Source organism: Telopea speciosissima, chromosome 3 (genome assembly GCF_018873765.1).
Source record: "Telopea speciosissima isolate NSW1024214 ecotype Mountain lineage chromosome 3, Tspe_v1, whole genome shotgun sequence".
In the NCBI taxonomy this organism is placed as follows: domain Eukaryota; kingdom Viridiplantae; phylum Streptophyta; class Magnoliopsida; order Proteales; family Proteaceae; genus Telopea; species Telopea speciosissima.
Window position 1 is genome coordinate 64284965 of NC_057918.1, and position 22279 is coordinate 64307243.

The window sequence follows — 22279 nt, forward strand, 5'->3', positions numbered from 1 at the left end:
CATTTCCTTGCTATGTGGGAGAAATTGTATATTTCATAAACAAATTAGAATATAATTAACAAATCAGAATATCACTAACAAAACCTTATAAATAATACTCAACCTTCCACCTTTGTATCCTTTAATTCAATTAACCCATTTCATCAACAAATCAGAATATAAGCAATCAACATAGAAACCTATAAAAAATTAACACCAAGCATTAAATAAAAGATCTTGATCTTGTTCAAAAGATGATTCCATAAGGTTTCCAACACCACCAAAATCAAGCAAACAAAAGAAGTTCTAATCATCAAAATTATCTCCAAGGAAAAATGACTGAATAATCTAATATTCTGTAATGTTATGCTTCCAAGCTCCAATCTCAATCCAACAGTCTATAATTAACCATAGACATTCTACAAAGATGCATCCACATCACTTTAATTTGCATTCTTTAGCTTCTTCTAAGAGTTCCAACGCAACAAAGATGAGCTTAGATGTTCCTGTCTCCACCCATTAGAATTTTCTGCTCCAGAGATTCCAACACTTCCCTGTTATGCAAAGTGAATGTAAATTTTTCTTGTTAATTTCTTAAGTGTAATAAAAGATTAATGAAGAAATCGTAAGTTGGTACCTATACTAAACAAGCAAACCCTCCACGGGTATTATACATTAGTTATGGATTCTTGGATTCTATCCGGTTCTATTCGGTTCAAAATTGACGATTAATCGACGGTTATCCGGTTCTAAACCGAACTGAACCGAATAGAGAACATGTGAAATCAGAATCGCACCATTTTTATGCGGTCCGATTCAGTTAGATCGTAAACAGTCGGTTCCAGTTTCGATATTCGGTTTCGGTTTCATTTTGACACCCTTATACCTAGGTGTGTGTGGTACGCGGATCTTTGTTCCCTCCAGTTCTCTGCCCGGCCAAGTTCCCCTAGTGCCTCTAATAAGGGGGGGCAATGACCACCCTACCCCTACCCGAACACTCTACTCGGGTGGGGTCCAACCCCCCTTATTACAGGCACGGGGAACTAGGCCAAGCAGGGAACCCAAACACAATGTAGGCAAAATGACCGTAGTGCCCTCAAAATAATTCTACCTTTCCATGGGGGCATAGCGGTCATTTGGCGCGTCCCTTGTATGGGCGCACAGGAGCAGCGGTCTCCTCACCCCCAATTGGTTATTCTTCTGTTGCTGTTTCTTCTTCTTCTTCTCAACCCAGCTTTTGTCTTTTTTTTTTTTAAATTGTTTGCTGGTAACTGTTCAAAATCAAAATCAAAATACAGGAGTGTCCATTTTGGATGAAAAAAAAAAAAAAAGACTGAGAAGTGGCAGATGAAACAAAAGCTTTTTTATCGCTTTATCAGACGGGCAAAGAAAGGAATCTGATGGGTTATTGTGTAATTCTCGTTGACCGTCTACCCCTTGTTGGAGGCCGTGACGCAGAAGCAGCCCTTCTCGCCCACTCCTCTCAACCTTCCCAAAAGAAGAGGTGGTTCTCTTCTCCTCTCTTCTCCTTCTCTCCTTTCTAGAGACTATAGAGAGATTAATCTAAGAGCGAGAGAGAGAGAGAGGTAAATATAGTGATAGAGAAGGTGTGGTGAGATGTTGGCATTGGTTGGTGGTGAAGGTGGTAGAGCAGCTGTAGAGACAACAATGGAGCAGGATTTCGATTCTAAGCTTCGCCTTCAGAACTCTAACTCTTCCGTTCAGCGATCTAAGAGCTTCGCTTTCAGGGCCCCTCAAGAGCATTTCAGCATCCAAGACTTCGAATTGGGCAAGATTTACGGCGTCGGTTCCTATTCTAAGGTCTTGTCCCTCACTCTCTGTCTTTGAAACTAATAATTGGATTTGATTTGTTGATAGTCTGTTATTGTCCTTTGCTAATGAAAGATGAAAGATGAAAGATTGTGTTGGGTATTCTTTTTCTTTCTTTTCTTGAGCACGAAGAGAGCATGGAAGGAAAAATGGGAAAACTGTTTTTTCTGTTTCGATAATTTATGTTTTTTAGGGACAAACTCCATTATCGGCGCCTGCAACCACGAGTCTATGAGAAACCCATTCCTTGCGGGGTTAGGGAGAGAGATCTTTCACTGAGGGTTCTGTGGTTTTGATTAATTAGTGTTTGGGCAATTTTCACCATGGTCCCTATGATCTAACTTACACCGGGAGTTTCTGAAGAGTCCACCTTGAAGTAACAACAAACCCAGTTGGCTTTTGTCATTGCCCTGTACTTCATTCAACCCAGTGGTGAGCCGAGACCCTTAAAATTAAGCTTAATAAAATATTGACCTCCTTGATGAGTCCTTAGAATCCTAGAAGGAAGAATAAATGGTTGGGCAAGTTTCCACTATAGTTTGATAAGATTTCATTATTACATGGAGGCTAAAGGAACTAGGATTTTAGTTAAGTATTTTCTATGGTTGCTTCCAGGCAAGGGAAATTCAAATGCAGTTCAGATTGGTTAATAATGGGTACATGACCTTTTGTGTTACCTTGCGATTCCCAGTCTTCTAAAGTTTTAAACTTTTGGTTCTTATCTAGGTTTTGAGAGAATTCTAAGTTTCTATTTATTTCAGGTAGGTCATAGAAATTCAAGAGTCATTTTGGTTAAAAATTTGGGATGTCATTTTTTATATGGCGATGAATAAAGAGTTGTTGAACTGAGAGTTAAAACCTCAGCAATGAATCTGTCCATGTGATTACTATTGTCTTACATCGAGGAAACATGATGCATATATGGTTAAATATTGAATCTCTTATGCCTTGTTTGGGTTTGTAAGAAACAGAAATATCATTTCTATTGCAAAATCCAGAACACATGCTACATCCTTTCCCCCCTAGCAAATATGCTATTGCTGAAATTAAAATTTTGAACATGCTTGGGGTGTGGTTTCGGAATATATTGTTCTTAAGAATAACAAAATTTGAATCTATCAGTTACTTTATACTTCTTAGGAATTAGACGTGGCTTATGAAGAATGTGTGATATAGTCTGCCCCCTGAAGTTTTTGAAACCTGTGTAAATCTAATTGTTAGACAGAGAAGAATCCATTTATACTCCCTTCCAGTGAGAGCTATTCTTCTGTGAAGTTGTTTCTTCAAAAGCATCAGAAAAAACACTACCGAAATCACAATCAATTATTATGGAATATCATTTGTGTTGGAGAAAAGGTTAGGGTAAGTTGATGTAGGGGAGTCTTCTAGTGAAGGTCCTGAGATGTTTTGATGAAGTTAGGTATGTAAACTTGAATGGACAATAGATTAGGTTTAGGTTTTCTGGGTTTTGAGAAAGTGGAAGAAGAGAGAATCTAGGGTTTGGGATGGTCACATAGGGCTGATACCTGAATCGAGTTTCCCTTATGATGTGAGGGAAGTTCGAACCAAGAAAGGAAGGATTTTGATGGCTGGTTTGGTCTGGGCAGAGTTTAGGTTATGGGGGTGATGTTCAAAGATGGAGGGGGGGGGGTGCTAGGGTTTGGTGTAGAGGATTAGAAGAAGAAGGGTTTGGGTTGGGGATGATGCACTTACTTCTTGTATGAATTGTTCTTGATCCTTGCAGAGAAATTCCAGCAACTGAATATGAATCTTCAAGAGATCGGCTAGGGCAGAATTGAAGCTTGAATGAAACTTGAATGGAGATCGATGGAAGGGGTTTGGGAAAGGCTATCTCACCCTCACAGCCTATCTCAGGACCGTGTTCTTGCTGAAAGCAATATCTTTATTCATAAAATCGTGGGGGGCTCTCAGGAGCTCTTACATATTTATAGCCTTATGGCTGAAAAGAAAAATAGACTCAAACTATAACTCAAAACAGAACTAGGACTCAAAAATAGAAACTAGTAGGATTCCCAACTAGGACTATGATTCCTAATTAGGATTACAACTCCAAACAAAAACGGGAAATCCCTACACCTACCCTACATCTACACTACTGCTGGTGTAGGGAAGAATCCCTACACCTGTGGCTGGTTTTGGACAGCCAAGTTACATCAGAATCTCATTACAACCAGAAATCTCTTAAGCCTTTGTCCTTTGCCAAAAGTGATCCTTCCATTTGTTGCCCTTGGCCAACCTTCAAAGATTGGAACTGACATTCTATCTGGAGGAAGTACTTCAACTGCCTTGATACGAATTACCATCCACTCCCTTTTCTGCATTTCCCATTTCTTCAATTATATGGACATCGTGAATCCTTGCTATGGTTATTGTCATTGTGAAATTCTTCATATCTATTGTAGCCCTCAACTCCTGGGTGGCCATCGAACTTTAGAGAACTTAATGCTTTCTTATTTCTAATGTGGTGACTTGGAATTTTCATCTCCCTTTCCCAAAAGTAAATTGTTTGTAATGTCAGACTATTTATATGCATTGGCTAAAGTGTCTGATTCCAATTGTTGTGATATGCAATGATTCATTGTTATTTTTGTTTTAATAGAGATATATGTAATAATTCTGTAATCAGGTTGTGAGGGCAAAGAAGAAGGACACAGGAAATGTATATGCTTTGAAGATTATGGACAAAAAATTCATCACAAAGGAAAATAAGACGTCATATGTGAAGCTGGAACGCATTGTTCTTGATCAATTAGACCATCCCGGCATTATCCGGCTATTTTTTACATTTCAAGACACTTTTTCTCTGTGTAGGTATTTCTGCTTTTGGTCTTAATAAATATTTCATTTTTTCCTTGCTTGATTTATGTCTATTGGTTTGTTTCTGAACCAATGCCTTTGTTTCAAATAGGAGCTAAGCTTTTTTACTTTACGATACTTGCACTTGGTGAGTTGGTGATACATAACTTCCTTTGGTTTATAATCTGATATGGTTCTATTCATTGTTCTTTGAAGATATGGCGCTTGAATCTTGTGAAGGTGGAGAACTTTTTGATCAGATAACCAGGGTAAGTAAGATATACTCTGGAGCACAGGTTCTTCCAGTATTTGGTGCCTGCCATATTGGTCCTTTTGTGGCATCCGGTTAATTTTCAATGGATGCAGAAAGGTCGTCTGTCAGAGGATGAAGCTCGCTTCTATGCAGCAGAAGTTGTGGATGCTCTTGAGTACATACATGGTGTTGGATTGATCCATCGAGATATTAAGGTACTGCCAGTTACTTGTTCTGCTTCATGGCATGTTAAGCATGCTAAGAGCCTAAGAGTTTTTCCATTGACAGCCAGAGAACTTGCTATTTACTGGAGAAGGGCATATTAAAATTGCTGATTTTGGTAGTGTAAAGCCTATGCAAGATAGCCAAATTACTGTCCTTCCAAATGCGTCCTCAGGTGAGGTTACCATATTGTCCCAAGGATTCCATTTAAACTGAACTGCTTGAGTAATTGTTAATATTTATATTTTTTTATGCATCCAGATGATAAGGCTTGTACCTTTGTGGGAACAGCTGCATATGTCCCACCTGAAGTCCTTAATTCTTCCCCGGCAACTTTTGGGTAAGAGACACTGTAGACACATGCATAGCATATTAGAACTTTTAATTTAGAAACTGAATATATATATATATTGTGAAATCTATTTTTAGACTGAAAAATTGTTTACATGCCACTTAATTTAATGACATGTCAAAAACAGAAATGACCTCTGGGCACTCGGATGCACCATATATCAGATGCTTTCAGGAACTTCTCCATTCAAAGATACTAGTGAATGGCTCATTTTCCAAAGAATTATAGCCAGAGATATTAGATTCCCAGACTATTTCTCTGAAGAAGCTAAAGACATAATTGATAGATTATTGGTAAGTCACAGGTGATTTGCTGCTTGGTTTTGGTTTCATTATGAGTTGGTTAGAGTACATGGCCTAGGGTTTCCCTTGAACCACATTAGTTGTTTTTTTTTTAATCTATTTCACGGTTTCACCCCCAACTGAAAAGGAAAACCAAAAAAAGAAAAAAGGACAGAAAAAGAATGAGACATTTGCTATGGTATCGAAACTACTTTAATGAAAAAAATTCTTTTCGTTCGTCATAATCATAAACCATGGGATGTACTGCAGTTTGAGCAATGCTTCTTTTAGAGGTTTATTATTTTTTTAATTTGCACATCATTTTTCTCTAAACTCTTTCCTGCCTCTTTTTCTGCTTTTGTAATTCCTCATTGGATCTGTATGTATAAAAAAGATCTGTCTCTGAAGATATGGTACCCCAATATTCTAACTACAATCAATTTAACAATTTAACCATATAGAGAATTCAGTGAGTCACAGAAAAATTTGAATCAAACCAGACGTGCTGATCTGGCTTGGATTGGACTGTCTAAGATGAAGATATTATCAACCAAACTCCTGAGCTAAATAAAATGGAGCCTAACCTGCTCAAAGTAATGCAGAATTTAGGCATTGAGTTCATCGTGTTTTGCCCATGTTACCAGCTCATTTGTTTTAGCATTCTAACAAAACCATTTCTCTAGAGAATAATCAGGTCTGCATGTCCTGGCCCCATGGGCTGTCTTTATTATCTAATTGAGCAGGCTTTTCAGGCCCACTAGACTACATAATCTGGTTGGAAGTGGATCAACCCTGTTCCCTATCCTAAGCTTGATGATATAGCTCAATTGGCTTCATTGGCTCTAAAACAAAAAGAGAATCTAGGGGTAGCATTTCAGGTATAAAAGAGATAGATGACAAAACTGCAAATATGTAAATTTGTGTATTTACAATATAAATGATGATACGCTGATTCAGAAATTTGAACCTTGATGGGAGAAACTCATTTGATTGCTAATGCTGCTGTATGAATTAATTTGAAAGAAACTGCAATAGAAATAGTAACTGAGTGCCATACTGTCCTTAAAAGAGAACTGAATAACTAGAGATCAGAAAAGAAGAAATCTGATATTTTATGGAACTGCAAACAATACCAGTGACCAATAACTTTGCAAAGAAAGGACTGTTCACCATGAACAGTATTTAGGTTTGACAACCAGACCCTAGGAACAGATCGATTTTCAGCGAACTACCATAAAAAAACCATTTCATAATAAATTAATAATAAAGAAAAGGCGCTACTCTAAGTTGAAATGTAATTCCAAGCAGGAAACAGTACTTTAATAAATTAACTCCTATTTGACTTCAACCAAATCCTATTTTGGAATCATAATAAAGCCAACTACTCCTATTGGACAGAATTCAAAATTCCTAACCGAACACAATTTTCAAATCCTGAACCTGTGACTCGGAGGAAACAAAGTAAAATTATTTAAAGCCATATTTACCTTGAATAGTAATTATGGTACTTATGATAAATAGTCAAATTGGTTGTTGCTTCAAAAAATAAATCTCAGATTACTATTACAGTAAATCTTGTGATTACAATATATATAACAGAACTGTAATAAATATGTTCCTTCATCCCTTGGACACCACTTAGTGTGACTACTTCACTTGCCCATTTGTAGCATTAAAGGAATGTATGTCTATGCACTTAATTTGAATGATCGGCCAAGGTGACTTTCCACAGCTGTCGGTCGGTCCAGTCTTTAAATCATACCCTTTTTTTTAATCCAATTGTATGTAGAAGGATTTGAATCCAGTTGAGACTCATGCTAGAGTTTGAGGGTTATGAAATATATACAATCCAGTGAAATCGTAAACCCCGAGCACATGCAATGAAGGCATCGACAACAAGGTTTTAGGTCTCGGTTTCGCCAGGCCACGAAACTGAGATCTTGGCGAAATGATATATATATATATTTTTTGAACTCGATGGTAGGTTTCAGTGGCCATATGGCCAAGATAGGGGTTGAAACTTGACATTCCCCCTATTTTAGGCCTTCTAAACACAGTGGAACCATTAGTTTTTACAAATTCAAACTCAAAATGGTACTTTGACTATGGACCCTAAGTTGGTAGTCTACGGCGTGCGTGAGGTCTACCCTAGGCTATTCCACAGTCCACATAATATTTAGAACTCATAAATAATTTAAGTAGAAGTGCAAAACAACTTAATAAGCATTAGGAACTAAAATACATCAAACCATAAGTATAAACCATATTTTTTTTCAATTTTTTTTACAAGAAAATCATTTATTTTTACAGAAAAATAAATAAATAATTTAAAAACAGAAAAAAAAAATTTGCCTCCTTCATTCCATAGATCGGTGGACAATGTATAACATATAAAAGAATCATAGTCAACAAACAAGTTTAGATCATGTTTCTATGAAAAATATAGTTTTTGAGATGAATAGTTACCTTAGGTTCTTCAAGATGCAGCTTGAATCTTCAATGTCTTGAGCTTTGATGAGGTGTTGGAGGAGTGATTTGCCAAAAGAAATGAAAAAAACCAAGGAAAGATGGAGTTTCCCTTCGAAGGAGGTGAGATAGGCAAGACAGCCGAGAGAGAGGCGAGAGAGAGTCGAGATCTCTCTGAGATATGGGCTTTTAAAGCCTTTAATATGGTCTGGTTCGACTCAAAACGGGATATAGGGCTGAGATCTCGGCGAGATACAGAGATCTCGGTTGAGATAATGACATATTTGTGTATCGCATGGGGTTTCGTCTTGAAATCCTACGAGATCGAGCTAAAAGCGAGATCTTGGTGAGATGAGATCTTGAACTATGAGCGACAATCAAGTGAAATCCAATCCATGAAATAATTTGATCTATGGACAGCATCGTTGTGGTAAAGGTCTTAATGACTAAAACCAGTTGAATTCAGGATTTTTTGAAGCCATTTAAAGTGACTCTTCAATAGGAAAAGGGGACATTTTTTATGGTTTATGTCACTGGTCATACAAGTATGAAACTTTAGTTTGTCAAATTAAAGAAGGGTCTTTGATTGCCAATAAATATGACAAAGTCTGATACCTTTGTTCCAAATTTTTTTTATACCTGATCCCTCACCTTAATCGAAGTACTCTTTGTCATGCACAACATTACATGGGTCCTAGGTGTGGGGTGTGTTGTGGATCCCTCAAAGCCGTATTCGTTGTTTTTCTTATTTATTTTTGGATAGGATAGTTATCATTTACTTGTAAATGCGCACCATTTATAAACACATTGCTCTTTAAACCTTAAACATAAAATTTTAGTGCACTAGTTGATGCAATTCAGATCTTAGAAGTCTATTAGTGTAAGCCTGGTAGACCTTGGTGGAAGCTAAATATTGATGAAAGCTCAATGGGAAATCCAGGCGGGAGTGGAGCAGGTTGATTATTTCGTGATCATGAAGGTGCTGTCTGGTTTCCTATTCAACACATCTGGGTCATTGCACTAATTATGAAGCGGAATTCTTAGCTCTCTTTTATGGTCTCCTCAAAGCCAAGGAGTTGGGAATTCAGGAACTTTGGGTTGAATGAGACTCAATAGCATTTGTCACCATTCAAACTAGATCTATCCCTTGATTCGTAATGCAGAAATGGATATTCCTCCATCAATTTTTGTCTTCCATTGAATGAAAACTGTTGAGTACCGTGGGATTGGTATATTATCACTTTACCATAGGTGACTTTAGCGTTTTATTATTTTTCCCTCTTTACTATTTTACCCTTGGTTGTAATTCACATTATAAATAAAGTGGACCTCTGTCATTAGTGACAAGTCACATCATTCTCTCAACTTTGATTCCGAACTTGGTATCAAAGCCCAAACCCTAGGAAATCATTTGGTTTTCACATCGTTCTCTTCCTCCACCGCCACCCATTGGAGACCCAGCCTCCTTGTCTAACATGATAGACGACACACGCACCATGCACCATTGATTTTTCTCCCTTACACCTTGCCTCCTCACTGCGCTCTCGATCGCCACCGCCGCTGCTACTTTGTCCGCCGGCCTTCTCCTTGCCAGTGTCCCTGTTGTAGCCGCCTCCTTTGTCCATCGCGACTTCTCTAGTCGCCGTGCCACTTCTGCCAGCCCTCCTCTTGTCGGCGATGCACCTCACCGTGATTTCCAGTTGCCACGTTACTCCCGCCGGCCCTTTCTCTTACCGCCGCTGCCATCGCTCACCACCGTCGTGACCCACAGGTCACCACACCACTTTTGCTGGCCCTCTCTCTCGCCGGCGCTGCCACTACTTGCCACCATTGTGACCCGCAGGTCACCGTGCCTCTTCCTCAGGCCCTCCTCTTGTCGGCGATGCACCTTGCCGCGACTCCCAATTGTCGCGCCACTCCCGCTGGCCCCTCTTGTCGCCAGCACTGCTTTCTCTTGCGGCTGCCCTTCCTACTAGACTCCTTCGCCTTGATTGTCCAAGTGATTCATCTCTCTGGAGCCCATGCCCATGTCTACCAAAGATGCAGGTGCCACCTCTACTGGTACAGTTGTGGAGAGTTAACCTTCTCACTCAAGTACTTATGGACACTCTAAAGTTCTCTAACCTAGCCCCATCAAATTGAATGGCCAAAATTACCTCACTTGGTTGCCTGCCTGCCTTCTCACTCTTTGTGAACATAACTACGCAAGTCTTGTTACAGGAGACACTCCCAAGCCTACAAACCCAGCTGTTGCTGCTACATGATCCTCTAATGATGCATTGGTGATGTCTTTCTTCATCAATTCCATGGAACCTCACTTGGTTGCCTGCCTGCCTTCTCACTCTTTGTGAACATAACTACGCAGGTCTTGTTACAGGAGACACTCCCAAGCCTACAAACCCAGGTGTTGCTGCTACATGATCCTCTAATGATGCATTGGTGATGTCTTTCTTCATCAATTCCATGGAACCTCACTTGGTTGCCTGCCTGCCTTCTCACTCTTTGTGAACATAACTACGCAGGTCTTGTTACAGGAGACACTCCCAAGCCTACAAACCCAGCTGTTGCTGCTACATGATCCTCTAATGATGCATTGGTGATGTCTTTCCTCATCAATTCCATGGAAGCTTTTGTTAGTCCCAACTTTGTTCTCTTTAATTTGGCCAAGGAACTATGGGACGTAGTTCGCCAGACCTATTCTCAAGTAGGGAATTATGCCCAGATTTATGAGATGCGTCGACAGGTTCGCCATACCACTCAGAAGGAGCTATATCTCATTGCTTACTACACTGCACTAACCTCACTTTGGCAGCAATTGGACTTCTATCACCTTATTCCCATGGTTCACCCTGATGATGCTGGCACTTTCTAGAATGAGAGGGAGATGGAACGGGTGTATGATCTTTTGACAAGCCTCAACCCTGAATATGATTAAGTTTAGGTGCAAATCTTAGGGTGTGACACATTCCCTTCTCTCCATCAGGCTTACAATTTGGTCTAGTCTAAAGAACATCGTTGGACGGTTATGATGACCTCAACTGTTCCCGTTTGGTTTGCTTTGCTCACCGTTCCTGTCCAGTCTGCTTTGCCCCACCTGCACCTCTCTCTACGGATTCTTCAAAGGCACCTGCTACCGCTCGGGAACCAATAAAGTGCAATCACTATAGTCGCCCCTGTCACACACGAGAAACTTGTTAGAAACTCCATGGGTATCCCAAAGGTGGGCGCAATCCTAAACTAGGCGGCACTCAATCCCAGGCCAATCTCTCTGATGCTTCGGGCATTGTCCTTGCTTCGGCTGCTGCAGCTCCCTTCTCTCCGGATCAAATGGCTGCAATCCAAAAAGTAGTAACACAACTGACTACTAGCTCTTCCCATTCTTCTATTTCCAACCTTGCCCAGCTAGGCATAGTTGTCACGGCGGTTAGGCGACCCAAGGTGGTGGAGAGGGTAAAAAATCAAGGCGACACCAATTAGGCGACCAAGGCATCCAAGGCGCCCGCCTAGGCGACCAAGGTGCCCAAGTCGACCAAAGCGCCTGGACGACTAGGCAACGCCTTGACAACTATGCAGTCAGGTAATTTCCATGTTTCCGCTACGAGTCCTTTGTGGTTATTTGACTCTGGTGCTACTGACCACAAGACTAGTAGCATAGAGGTCTTTTGTACCTACTCTCCATGCTCTAGCCGGGATAAGGTACGTGTTGCCGATGGGTCTATGTCCTCCATCTCGTGTAAAGGTTCAGTTTCCTGTAGTCCTAATCTCTCTCTTTCCTCTATTTAATATGCCCCCAAGTTATCTACCAATTTATTATATTTTTATTGTTTAACCAGTGAGTTAAATTGTTCCGTTCACTTTTTTTCCACTCATTGCTTGTTTTAGGATCGAGTGACATGCGCAACGATTGGGTATGGTCGGGTCCGTGAGGGTCTCTATTATTTGGAATCTACACCAACTGTCCCAATACCATCATTTGCTCATACCCTTCGTTCTGATAGTGCATTGACTCAGCTTCTTCACTGGCACCGCCGTTTGGGACATCCCTCTTTTCATGTTTTACGTTCTATGTTTCACGATTTAGTTAAACATTGTGTTTGGAAGAGCTTAAATGTGATGTGTGTGAATTTTCTAAGCACACTAGAAACTCTTATTTTATTAGTGACTATCATAGTAATGTTCCTTTGTCAATTATACTCTCTGATATATGGGGTCCCTCTAGGACCGTTGATCGTCATAGTTTTCGATGGCTCATTACTTTTATTGACAATTGCATACACCTCACATGGGATTATCTTCTACACAATAAATCCGATGCATTTTCTTGCTTTCAATCTTTTCATGCCATGCTTCGTACTCAATTTAATGCTACTGTTAGAGTCCTTCGAAGTGATATGGTACTGAGTATCTTGACCTTACCTTCCAGTACCTTTCTTCCCATGGCATACTCTCCCAAACTTTGTGTGTTAGGACACCTGAACAAAATGGCATACCTGAAAGGAAAAATTGCCACCTCGTGGAAGTGACCCGTGCCTTAATGTTCACTACTTATGTCCCTAAGATCTATTGGGGAGATGTTGTTCTTACTGCTGCCTACCTCATCAATCGGATTCCCTCCAGTGTCCTCAACTTTAAGACACCTCTATCCTTTCTTCCTGACCCTACCATTGCTCCCTCTCTTCCGCTTAAAATATTTGGGTGTGTTTGTTTTGCCCATAATTCCTCTCTTTCTTGGTCCAAGTTGGATCCTCGTGCTCTTCAGTGTATTTTCTTTGATTACTCAGCCTCTCAGAAGGTTTACAAGTGTTATCACCCACCTTCTCTCCGTCTCTATATAACCACCTTCCACAAGTCTGAACCTTATTTCACCACACCTCTTCAAAGGGAGAGTCTTAAGGAAGAGTAGTCGTGTCTTGTTCCTCTTATGGTTGTTGATAATAATTTTCTATTGCCAGATCTCAGTGACATTTCCGTTTATGGGGAGCCTACAAGTAACAATGACAGTGAGAAAGTGACTGATCCTGCTCCTTTGGATGTGATAACCTACACTCGGAATAGATCCACGAACAAGGGTACCATGAAAGACCAACCATTACCCACGGTGACGCCTCCATCAGATCCTTCCTCACCATCAGGTAACATCTCTCCTGATCCTGCAAATGTTCATGATGACCGCCCCATTGCTCTGTTAAAAGGAGTTCGTTCATGTACCCAACATCCCATTAGCCACTTTGTTTCTTATGAGTCCTTATCACCCTCCTATCAGACATTTGTTTCCTCTTTGTCTTCTGTGTCTCCATAGGATTGGAAGGAAGCCATCAAGGATCCGAAGTGGAAGGCTGCTATGCTAGAAGAAATGTAGGCTTTAACTAAAAATGATACTTGGGAACTTACTCCTCGTCCTAAAGGGAAGAAGATGATTGGATGCAAGTGGATATTTACTATCAAACAAAAGGCCGATTGTACTGTGGAGAGATACAAGGCACGTTTGGTTGCAAAGTGGTTCACCCAAACTTATGGGATCGACTACCAAGAGACCTTTGTCCCTGTAGCAAAGATGAATTCAGTAAGAGCGTTACTGTCTTGTGCTGCCAACTTGGGTTGGAACCTTTAACAATTGGATGTCAAAAACGCCTTCCTAAATGGGGATCTTGAAGAAGTTTATATGGATCCGCCTCCTGGTTTCTCATTCCCATCTACTGTTGGCATGGTTCGAGAACTCGCGAGATCTCGCCGAGTTTCTCGGTATTTCAAAAAATCGAGTCGATACTCCATACGCATTATTTTTTTACATTTTCTCGGTGAGATCTCGGTATCTTCTCATCCCAGGCAGCTAACCCATATTTTGAAGATATTTTCCTTATTTTTTACATTAAAAGTTTACAATTTCTCGCCGAGATCTCGGTTTCGGGTCTAGATATGGTTTTGACCCATTTTTTAACCCATTTTAACCCATCTACCCCATTTTATAAAAGAAGCTACATGGACAGAACTCAATATGATAGTAGCAGTGGACAGTAGCAGTGGATCTCACACCTCATACCAACAGCCTCCCATGTACCCTAGGATAGGGAGTTTGGTATATGTTGATGACAACACTTATATGGAGGCTGTGTCACACTATGCGCAATACTTCAGCAATTCTATGACATGGGAATCTTTGTGGATCTATATGGGGAAGAATTTATTACTCGATCACATTTTATGTAACAAATTCAGAGAACATTAATGTAATGTACTTTTTATTTGAATGTTTTGATTGACATGTCCTAAATTGAATGTTTTGATTGCTAATTTGCTATGTATTACTAAATTATGTGTAGAGTAGGTTGTTGTAGTACGACTCGTCGCCTACCAACCTATGGTCCAAAGTGAAACTCATATTTGGACTTGTTTTTTGGGAAATCTGGGCATGCCATTGTGTTTAAATGGCCTGAAATAGGCTAAATACCAAGTTTCAGACCCAAAATATGTGTAAAACCCACCAAGTTGGGGGTTCGAGTCCCAATAACTCGCCAAGATCTCTCCTAGATCTCGACTCGTCTCGGTTTTTGGCTAGGCCGAGATGCCTTCGAGACCCGAGTTTTAGATTCTTGGCTGCTGGTCATGTGTACAAGTTGAAGAAGTCCCTGTATGATCTCAAGCAATCCCCTAGGGCCTGGTTTGGTCGTTTTCTGAAAGCCGTGCAGAAGTTTGGATATCGCCAGAGTCAGGCTGACCACATCTTGTTTGTGAAAAGAGATGGAACCCAAATCACAACCTTCATCGTGTATGTTGACGATATAGTGATCACTGGGAATAATGATGGTGAAATTTCCCATCTCAAATCATTGCTTGCAAAGGAGTTTGAAACTAAAGATCGAGGAAAACTTTGATATTTCCTTGGGATTGAAGTTGTGAGATCCGACAAGGGTATTTTTATCTCCCAATGGAAGAGATGTCTTAGACCTTCTCTAGGAAACCGGCATGTTGGGGCATGTTGGGTTTCAAGTCTGTAGATTCTCCTATTGAGGTTAACCACCAATTGTGTAGTGATATGGGTGATCATATTGACAAGGAGCAATACCAGAGATGCGTCGTTCGACTGATTTACTTGTACGATAGACGATCCACTTCTGGTTATTGTTCCTTTCTTAGAGGAAATCTTGTCACATGGCGTAGCAAGAAACAGTCAGTCGCCTCTCGCTCCAGCGCAGAAGCTGAGTTCCGTGCCGTGGCACAAGGTATTTGTGAACTTATGTGAAGGGAATATTGAGTGATTTGGGAATCATTTATGAAGATCCCATGCGCCTTTATTATGACAACAAGGCTGCCATTAGTGTCGCTCACAATCCAGTCCAGCATGACCGAACAAAACACGTTGAGATTGGCAGACACTTCATCAAATAGAAGCTTGAGCAAGGGGTGATCTGCATTCCTTTTGTTAGTTCTGTTAATCAATTAGCTGATGTATTCACCAAGGGCTTGAATTGTAAGGTGTTCCACCCACTGGTCTCCAAGTTGGGTATGTTTGATATATTTGCACCAACTTGAGGGGGAGTGTTGAGTACCGTGGGATTGGTATATTATCACTTTACTTTAGGTGACTTTAGGTTTTATATTATTTTTCCCTCTTTACTATTTTACCCTTGGGTTGTAATTCACATCATAATTTATAAATAAAGGTGGACCTCTGTCATTAGTGACAAGTCACATCATTCTCTCAACTCTGATTCCGAACTAAAATTGACCCATTGTTTTCAAGAGGCTAATCCAATAGTGGATTACCTGGCTAAGGAAGCGGTGAAGCGTGGTTTTTCAGCTGAGATTGTTGCTTTTCCTGGTCACATTCAAGAAGATCTTCAGTAAGATGCTTTAAGTAGGCCTAGATTTCGTTTCATCTAGGGAGTGGGTTAGGGATGTCCTGTTGATGACAATGCCGAAGGTGGGACTTCCTTTCTCTGCTTTGTGTTTTTGTATTTGTCTAGGAATGCCTAGACGTTAATATTGAAAATTCTCCTCTTTACTCTTAGTATATTTTCATGGATCTTCTAGCAAAAAAAAGTTGATGTAATTCAGAAGAACAAGATGGCCAACAGAAAACCAGGCTATTGGTTAGGTCAGACTGGACTAAGAATGGACCAATAAGATTAATTTTTAGTGCCCAATGGGTTATATGGGTCATAGGCTTAGTATTTTTGGTTTTTCTATTGTGATGGGCCAATTCTATAATGCCGAAATATGAAGGATCTGAGGCCTATACAAATTTTTTTTTTCTTTTTCTTAGAGCTTCTAGATACTTTATATTTTCAAGAGTTAATTCATAATGAGACTTTCCTTAGCTTGTGCATAGACTTTCCTAATTCTGTTATTTCTTAGTTCTATAAATAAAAAAAGGGGCTACACAACTCTGCTATGATTTTGAGATTCAAACATAGCTTTTGCTTGTTAGTTTTGTGAGATTCAGAGCTCCTTTGCTGTGAGATGCAGTGAAGCCCTTGGAGGGATGCCATGTTGGACAGGTGAAATAATAGTCAAGTTCTAGGTGGGAAGAGTAATCTATATCCTTCTTTTTCCAATTTTCAAGGTCAGTTTTCTGATTTCTCCATCCTTGTGTCACGTTTTCCAGTCTCTGTTGTCTCTTGAAATGTTATGATATTAACTATTGATAGTTTTAGATCAGGTTCTAGTGCTGCTTTAGTAAACAACTCCTTCCATCGAAGTAAAAGTTCTGTTAACAGTTTTCTTCTATGTCTGAGTTTTGTTACTGAACTTTGTCTTTATTTCTATTCTCTACTAGTTACTAATTGGTGTTGTACTTGTTATTTCTGTTCACCTGAGATTCCTAATCTGATTCCTTGTTTATATGTGGAGATTGACTTGCTATTTTGGTTTCTAGTTGCTATTTTCTCCTGGTTACTAAATCTGGTCTCTCTTTGAGACTATCCAATATCTTCAAATCTGATCATTAGATCAACATAAAATTTTACAAACTTGCTCTCCTTGACAAATAAACTATTCAACCAGAATCTCATGCATATCTGAGTTGTTTAAATAGAGTGATGTAGGAAAAAACATGAAGATAAAGAGGCCAAAACACCGTTCACGTTACTGTTCACGTGAATAGTGTCACAGCCCCTTTATTTTGGTTTGATGAGAATATTATTAGAGGATCGTGGGGGCAGTATAGTCATTTAAATGCTAGAAATTCAAGTCTTTAAGTGAAGGGCGGCAGGATGGTCAATCTATGGAACCAAGTTCTGGCCGATGGGTATCCTTGGTGGGGACCACTTGAGATTCCAAGCTTTGACAATAAAGAGGATCGACTGCAGACTAGAAGACTTGAAGATTTTGTTAATATTTTCCTAGCAGTCCTAGTTGCTAAAAATTAGTTTCTATTTTATGTTGCAAGATTTAGTTTCTATTTTCTAGAAGTCTAGTCAAAAGACTACCAATTTTGTTGCCTTCTATTTTATTAGGTTCCTAATTCATGTAAGGCAAGTCCAATCCCAAAAGGAGACTGCCGATCTCATTAGCTTCTAATTCTTATACTTTCTATTTTCTGTTTAACTCAGCTATGAGTCCTATTTAATGTAAAGCTTTAGAGGCCACCCCACCCATGATTTGAATGAAGAGTTAAGATTGCTTATGCAAGTTTTATTGTTCCAATTGTGAGGATGAAGGGCAGAGGGCCTGGCTGAGAGAGCCGAAACCTTAGGGCTGGTGAGAGCCAAATCTCCTTATCCTTTACCTTCTATTTTCTTATTTTCTTCTTCTCTCCATCTTCTACACCAACCGAGCTTCATCCTTGCTGTGTTTTGTGACTGCAACTACTGCAATCGATCATTGTTGAAGCCTGGAATTATTATTCAACCAAGTCTTGACTGCTGCTGTTGATCACCTTCAGAAGAAGGATCGAACCATCCTGTGGCAGACCTGTTTCTTCTCTGCTGCCTGCAATATTCGAATCAACCTTTTTCTGAAGTTTGAGTTCTGTTCCAGCAGGGCTTTGGAGGATTGAATTTGATGCACAAGAGGGCCACTCGATCCTAATTCCATCCCAGTATGCTGGCTGGTTTGGCCTACAGGTCCTAACCTTCTAATTTAGTGTTGCTTCCACATCTCCTAACTTTTCCATCAGAATTGAGTGAAACTTTTAGCAGTGCTTTCCCTCCATACAAGCTTCAATCAATCCAAGTTTGGTTGCATTCCCATGGCTGGTTTGGTTTGAAACCCTAACCTTCTAAATCTGCCTTTGTTTCTAATTCTGATTTGCCACCCTTATTGATGATCTTCTGCATCTATTATCGATCCTACTGTAGAGTGGTTCTTGGCTGAACCTCTTCTACATTATAGAGTTATCTGATTTTCTCTCTGTTGAGATATTAATGTTAGGGGTGTCGTAGTCAACTAAAGTGTCTTAATGTTAGTCGGCTAGGAGGGGTTTATTTAGTTATTTATTAATTGTTTTCTTGTAAGTAGGTCGGCTAGGCTAGGATCAATATTTTCCTTTTCTATTTAAAGCTTTATATTATAAATATAGAAGAGCCTGCGATCTTGTATTAACATTCCAAGATCGCAGGCCAGGTTTCTATGACTTGGTTTGTGTTTCTCTTCTTCTTTCTCCTCCTCCTCCTGATGTAATAGTCGAATGGATCAAACTCCTGGTCAGATACCCATGCCCAATGTAACATAGTTACACCATATATGGCGTTTTAAGTTGTTTGTTTCTTTTCCATCTCCGTGTGTGTGTGTGTGTTTGTCTTGTTTGCTGAAGTTTAGATTAAGGTATAAAAGGAAGAGCTTGCATATACTCTTTTAGCCTTGAAACGGTGGAATCTTTGTGGGATTTCCAACCTCAAGTAAGGTGCATTTTCTTTATGAGTCCCACCTCTAGTATGATACTTTTCCATTTGCTTTATATATTATCTACAATTTGCCTACCCCATTTAGTTGGGATAAGGCTAGGTTGTTGTTGTTGTTGTTGTATCATGTACAATGCTTCCAATTTTTTCAGCATGGGATTTTTTTGGGAGCAGTTTATGTTATCTTATGGTACATGCAAGTTAATTTTGCAGAACTTTCTGTTTGGAACATAGTTCAAAAAATTAAAAATCAGTATGGGTTGTACTGTTCCATAAACAATCTTATGGTTCAACTATAATGGTTGTGGGTTTTAATAAGCTTTGCAAATTTAATGCAGGATATAAATCCGAGCAGAAGACCAGGGGCTGGACCTGATGGTTACACTGCACTCAAGATGCATCCATTTTTCAGAGGAATTGACTGGGAAAATTTAAGACAGCAGACCCCTCCAAAACTAGCTTTGGAGTGTAATGTATGCCACTGTGTTTCAAATTACTATTTTGAAAAGGGGTACAAGTTTTCCTTTCTTGAAAGTGGGGCCTAGCATTTGCTTAGTGTTTGAAAGTGACTGAAAGTGAACATATGCATTCTTTTTGGTTTCAGACTGCTGAGGCTGATGGTGTTCAGGATTCTTCGTGGAACCCTTCACATGTTGGATATGGTTCAATGAGAGTTAATGAGGGAACTGGTGGTGCCACGTCATCCTCTGAACCAACTGGTCATGTGACTAGACTTGCTTCTATTGACTCCTTTGATTCAAGATGGTATTCTCCCATCATGTGGCCCTCTGTGAACATGGTTTTTGGATATTGAAAATGGATTCTTTGCAACTCTTTTTTTTTTAACTTCTGCCTATCTCTATTTCATTGGTGCCTGTATCTTGGGATCCACTAGTTTAGTATAAAGTCCACCCAATGGGTGTTTTGGGGGGGGGGGGGGGGGGGCATGAACTTGATATGCTGTGGATATGTACCTTATGGTTTAACTCTACTTTCTTTTGCCTACCTCACCTGCCAATTGCAACCCCTGCCCCAGGAGGGTGGCAACAAAAAAGGACATTGAAAAGTGAAAGGATCAGCTGCCCCACTTCCCCTCCCCCCCTCCCCTCCCTTTTTTTTTTTTTTTTTTTTTTTTTTTTTTTTCTGTTTAGAGGATGTCGAGCTTGGCATGTTGAATCTATTCATTTGCTTTTACGTTATTAACAGGCAGCAATTTTTGGATCCTGGGGAGTCTGTTATTATGATCTCAAATGTGAAGAAAATACGGAAGCTAACAAACAAGAAGGTGCAGCTTATCCTCACTGACAAACCAAAGTTGATTTATTTGGATCCTTCAACGATGACAGTAAAAGGGATCAAAGGAAACATAATATGGTCTGATAACCCCAATGACCTCAGCATTCAAGTCTCAAGTGCTTCACACTTTAAGATTTGTACGGTAAGCTTCTTTCTGTATCTATCATATTCCTACATTTTCCCATGCAGTCCATCTGAATTAGGTTTCTTACATTTTCAGCCAAAGAAAGTGATGTCATTTGAGGATGCAAAACAAAGAGCTTATCAATGGAAGAAAGCAGTTGAGGGCCTTCAGAACCGGTGATTTCTGGTTGGTGGCTTCGAAAACATAATTCTTTGAATGTCATGAGATTGAGGAGGAACATAGAGATCCAAAACGGATCAAGCGCTTCGGAGAAAATTTTCCCCTTATTTTTCTTGAAGAGAAATAGAGTTATGGTGCAGTCATTTTAAGATGTACCCCCCTCCCTCTCTGGAACTGTGACAATGGCCACGACAGGTTTGCAAGAAACACTCCATATGTGGTGGCATCACTGAAGACTTTTTTGAAACATGGGGGGTTGTGTATATTTAGGTTACTTATTTACTGTAGTAAAAAAGATATTTGCAATCAAGGAGATTTTAGTTATTCATCAATTCCATTTTTCAATCCATGTGTAACTGTGAGATAACTCTTACATAAGTAGGATGGATTCATTCATGCCTAAAGTCTCTGTCAACTGGATAATTTTTCATCCTAAAGACAATCTTAAAATTGCATGCATGCATTCTTTTCTGAAATGGTAAGAATGTTGTACAAACTTGGATGCCATTGGGGATGCCCAAAAGTAGTGATTTACTGATTTTCCTGCTCTGCAGAATTGAATATGGTTTGATTTGCAGTTCAATCGTCTCCTTGTCCCTGTAATGATCTATATATTTTCAGCTGCAGTCCTTATAAAGCTTTGAGAAGGGAATATATATATATTTTTTGGTAAAGGACTTTACTGATTTCCAAAGTGTGTACAACCATTGGCATCATTTACACAGAGATCATGACGCAAAGTAATGGAATGTGGCCAAACTGTCTCACACACAAGAGGCAAGGCCTTCCTAGCCAGGGCATCTGTTAAAGAATTCATACTCTTGGAATTGAAGAAAAAGCAATGGAAGAGAAAGAGGCTGAAAGCCTCCGAATGTCAGAAACTACATCAGCAACATCAGTTGGTGGGATCCTGCTTCGATTCAAAATATAATCCATCGCATCTTTGTTATCAGTCTCAACATAGACCCTACTGAAACCTTCAGCTAGTGCTACAGTTAGCGTGCTCCGAATTGCAAGAACTTCACCTTGAATGACTGATCCAAGGCGAAGTGGGATTTATATGGCTTTTCGAAGGGAACCAGTATCATCACTAAACGCCAAACCCAAGCCTCCCTTTGAGCTTCCAATGGACAATGCTGCATCACAATTCATCTTAAGAAACCCTACAGGTGGAAGCATCCAATAATGACTGGAAGAACTTGTATCAGGGGAGCTCAAATTTCTGTTGGTGGGAGCACCTGTAGTAGCGTGATACTCCAGAAAAGCCTTCTCTACACAACTTATAATTTCTACTGGAGACCACCTCTTTCCATTAAAAGAAAACTCATTCCGAGCCTTCCACAGGTACCAACAGATAAACGAGGCCCTCGATAGCGACTCCCGAGCCTTCCTCTTATCGGCACAAACCAAGCCATCCCAACTGCGCAACCAGTCTGCTAACTTTGGCTTTGGATTTGTTGGTGGAATATATTGCAATGGGCAACCGAACCATACACTTCTCGCAAACGGGCAATCGAAAAGAACATGGTCACTCGATGCTATTATTATGCCGCACCTTAAACAAGCTGGATCCACCTGCATCTGATGAGAGACTAAGCCCTCTCCTGTAGCTATTGCATTATTATAGGTCCTCAAAAG

General features: G+C 39.9%; 1 protein-coding gene across 3 annotated transcripts; it reads left to right on the plus strand.

Annotated features, from left to right (window-relative positions):
• Positions 1 to 1242: 1242 nt before the first annotated feature.
• Positions 1243 to 20904, plus strand: LOC122656889 (3-phosphoinositide-dependent protein kinase 2-like). 3 transcript variants are annotated; one of them, XM_043851581.1, is made up of 12 exons: positions 1243 to 1535; positions 1598 to 1800; positions 4457 to 4637; positions 4843 to 4895; positions 4993 to 5094; positions 5168 to 5276; positions 5363 to 5441; positions 5581 to 5746; positions 19380 to 19514; positions 19646 to 19806; positions 20248 to 20479; positions 20558 to 20904. In XM_043851581.1, coding segments are annotated over exons 1-12 (1506 nt in total). In that variant the 5' UTR covers positions 1243 to 1534; the 3' UTR covers positions 20642 to 20904. The 3 variants fall into 3 exon arrangements, with proteins under 3 accessions (XP_043707516.1, XP_043707514.1, XP_043707517.1); XM_043851579.1 differs by having other exon boundaries at positions 1243 to 1529; positions 1592 to 1800; XM_043851582.1 differs by having other exon boundaries at positions 1243 to 1529; positions 1592 to 1800; positions 19670 to 19806.
• The last annotated feature ends 1375 nt before the right edge of the window (positions 20905 to 22279 follow it).

Coding starts and splice junctions, on each gene's coding strand:
- LOC122656889 (XM_043851581.1), top strand. Junction 5,095..5,167: donor TGATCCATCGAGATATTAAG/GTACTGCCAGTT, acceptor TTCCATTGACAG/CCAGAGAACTTGCTATTTAC. Junction 19,807..20,247: donor GACTCCTTTGATTCAAGATG/GTATTCTCCCAT, acceptor CGTTATTAACAG/GCAGCAATTTTTGGATCCTG.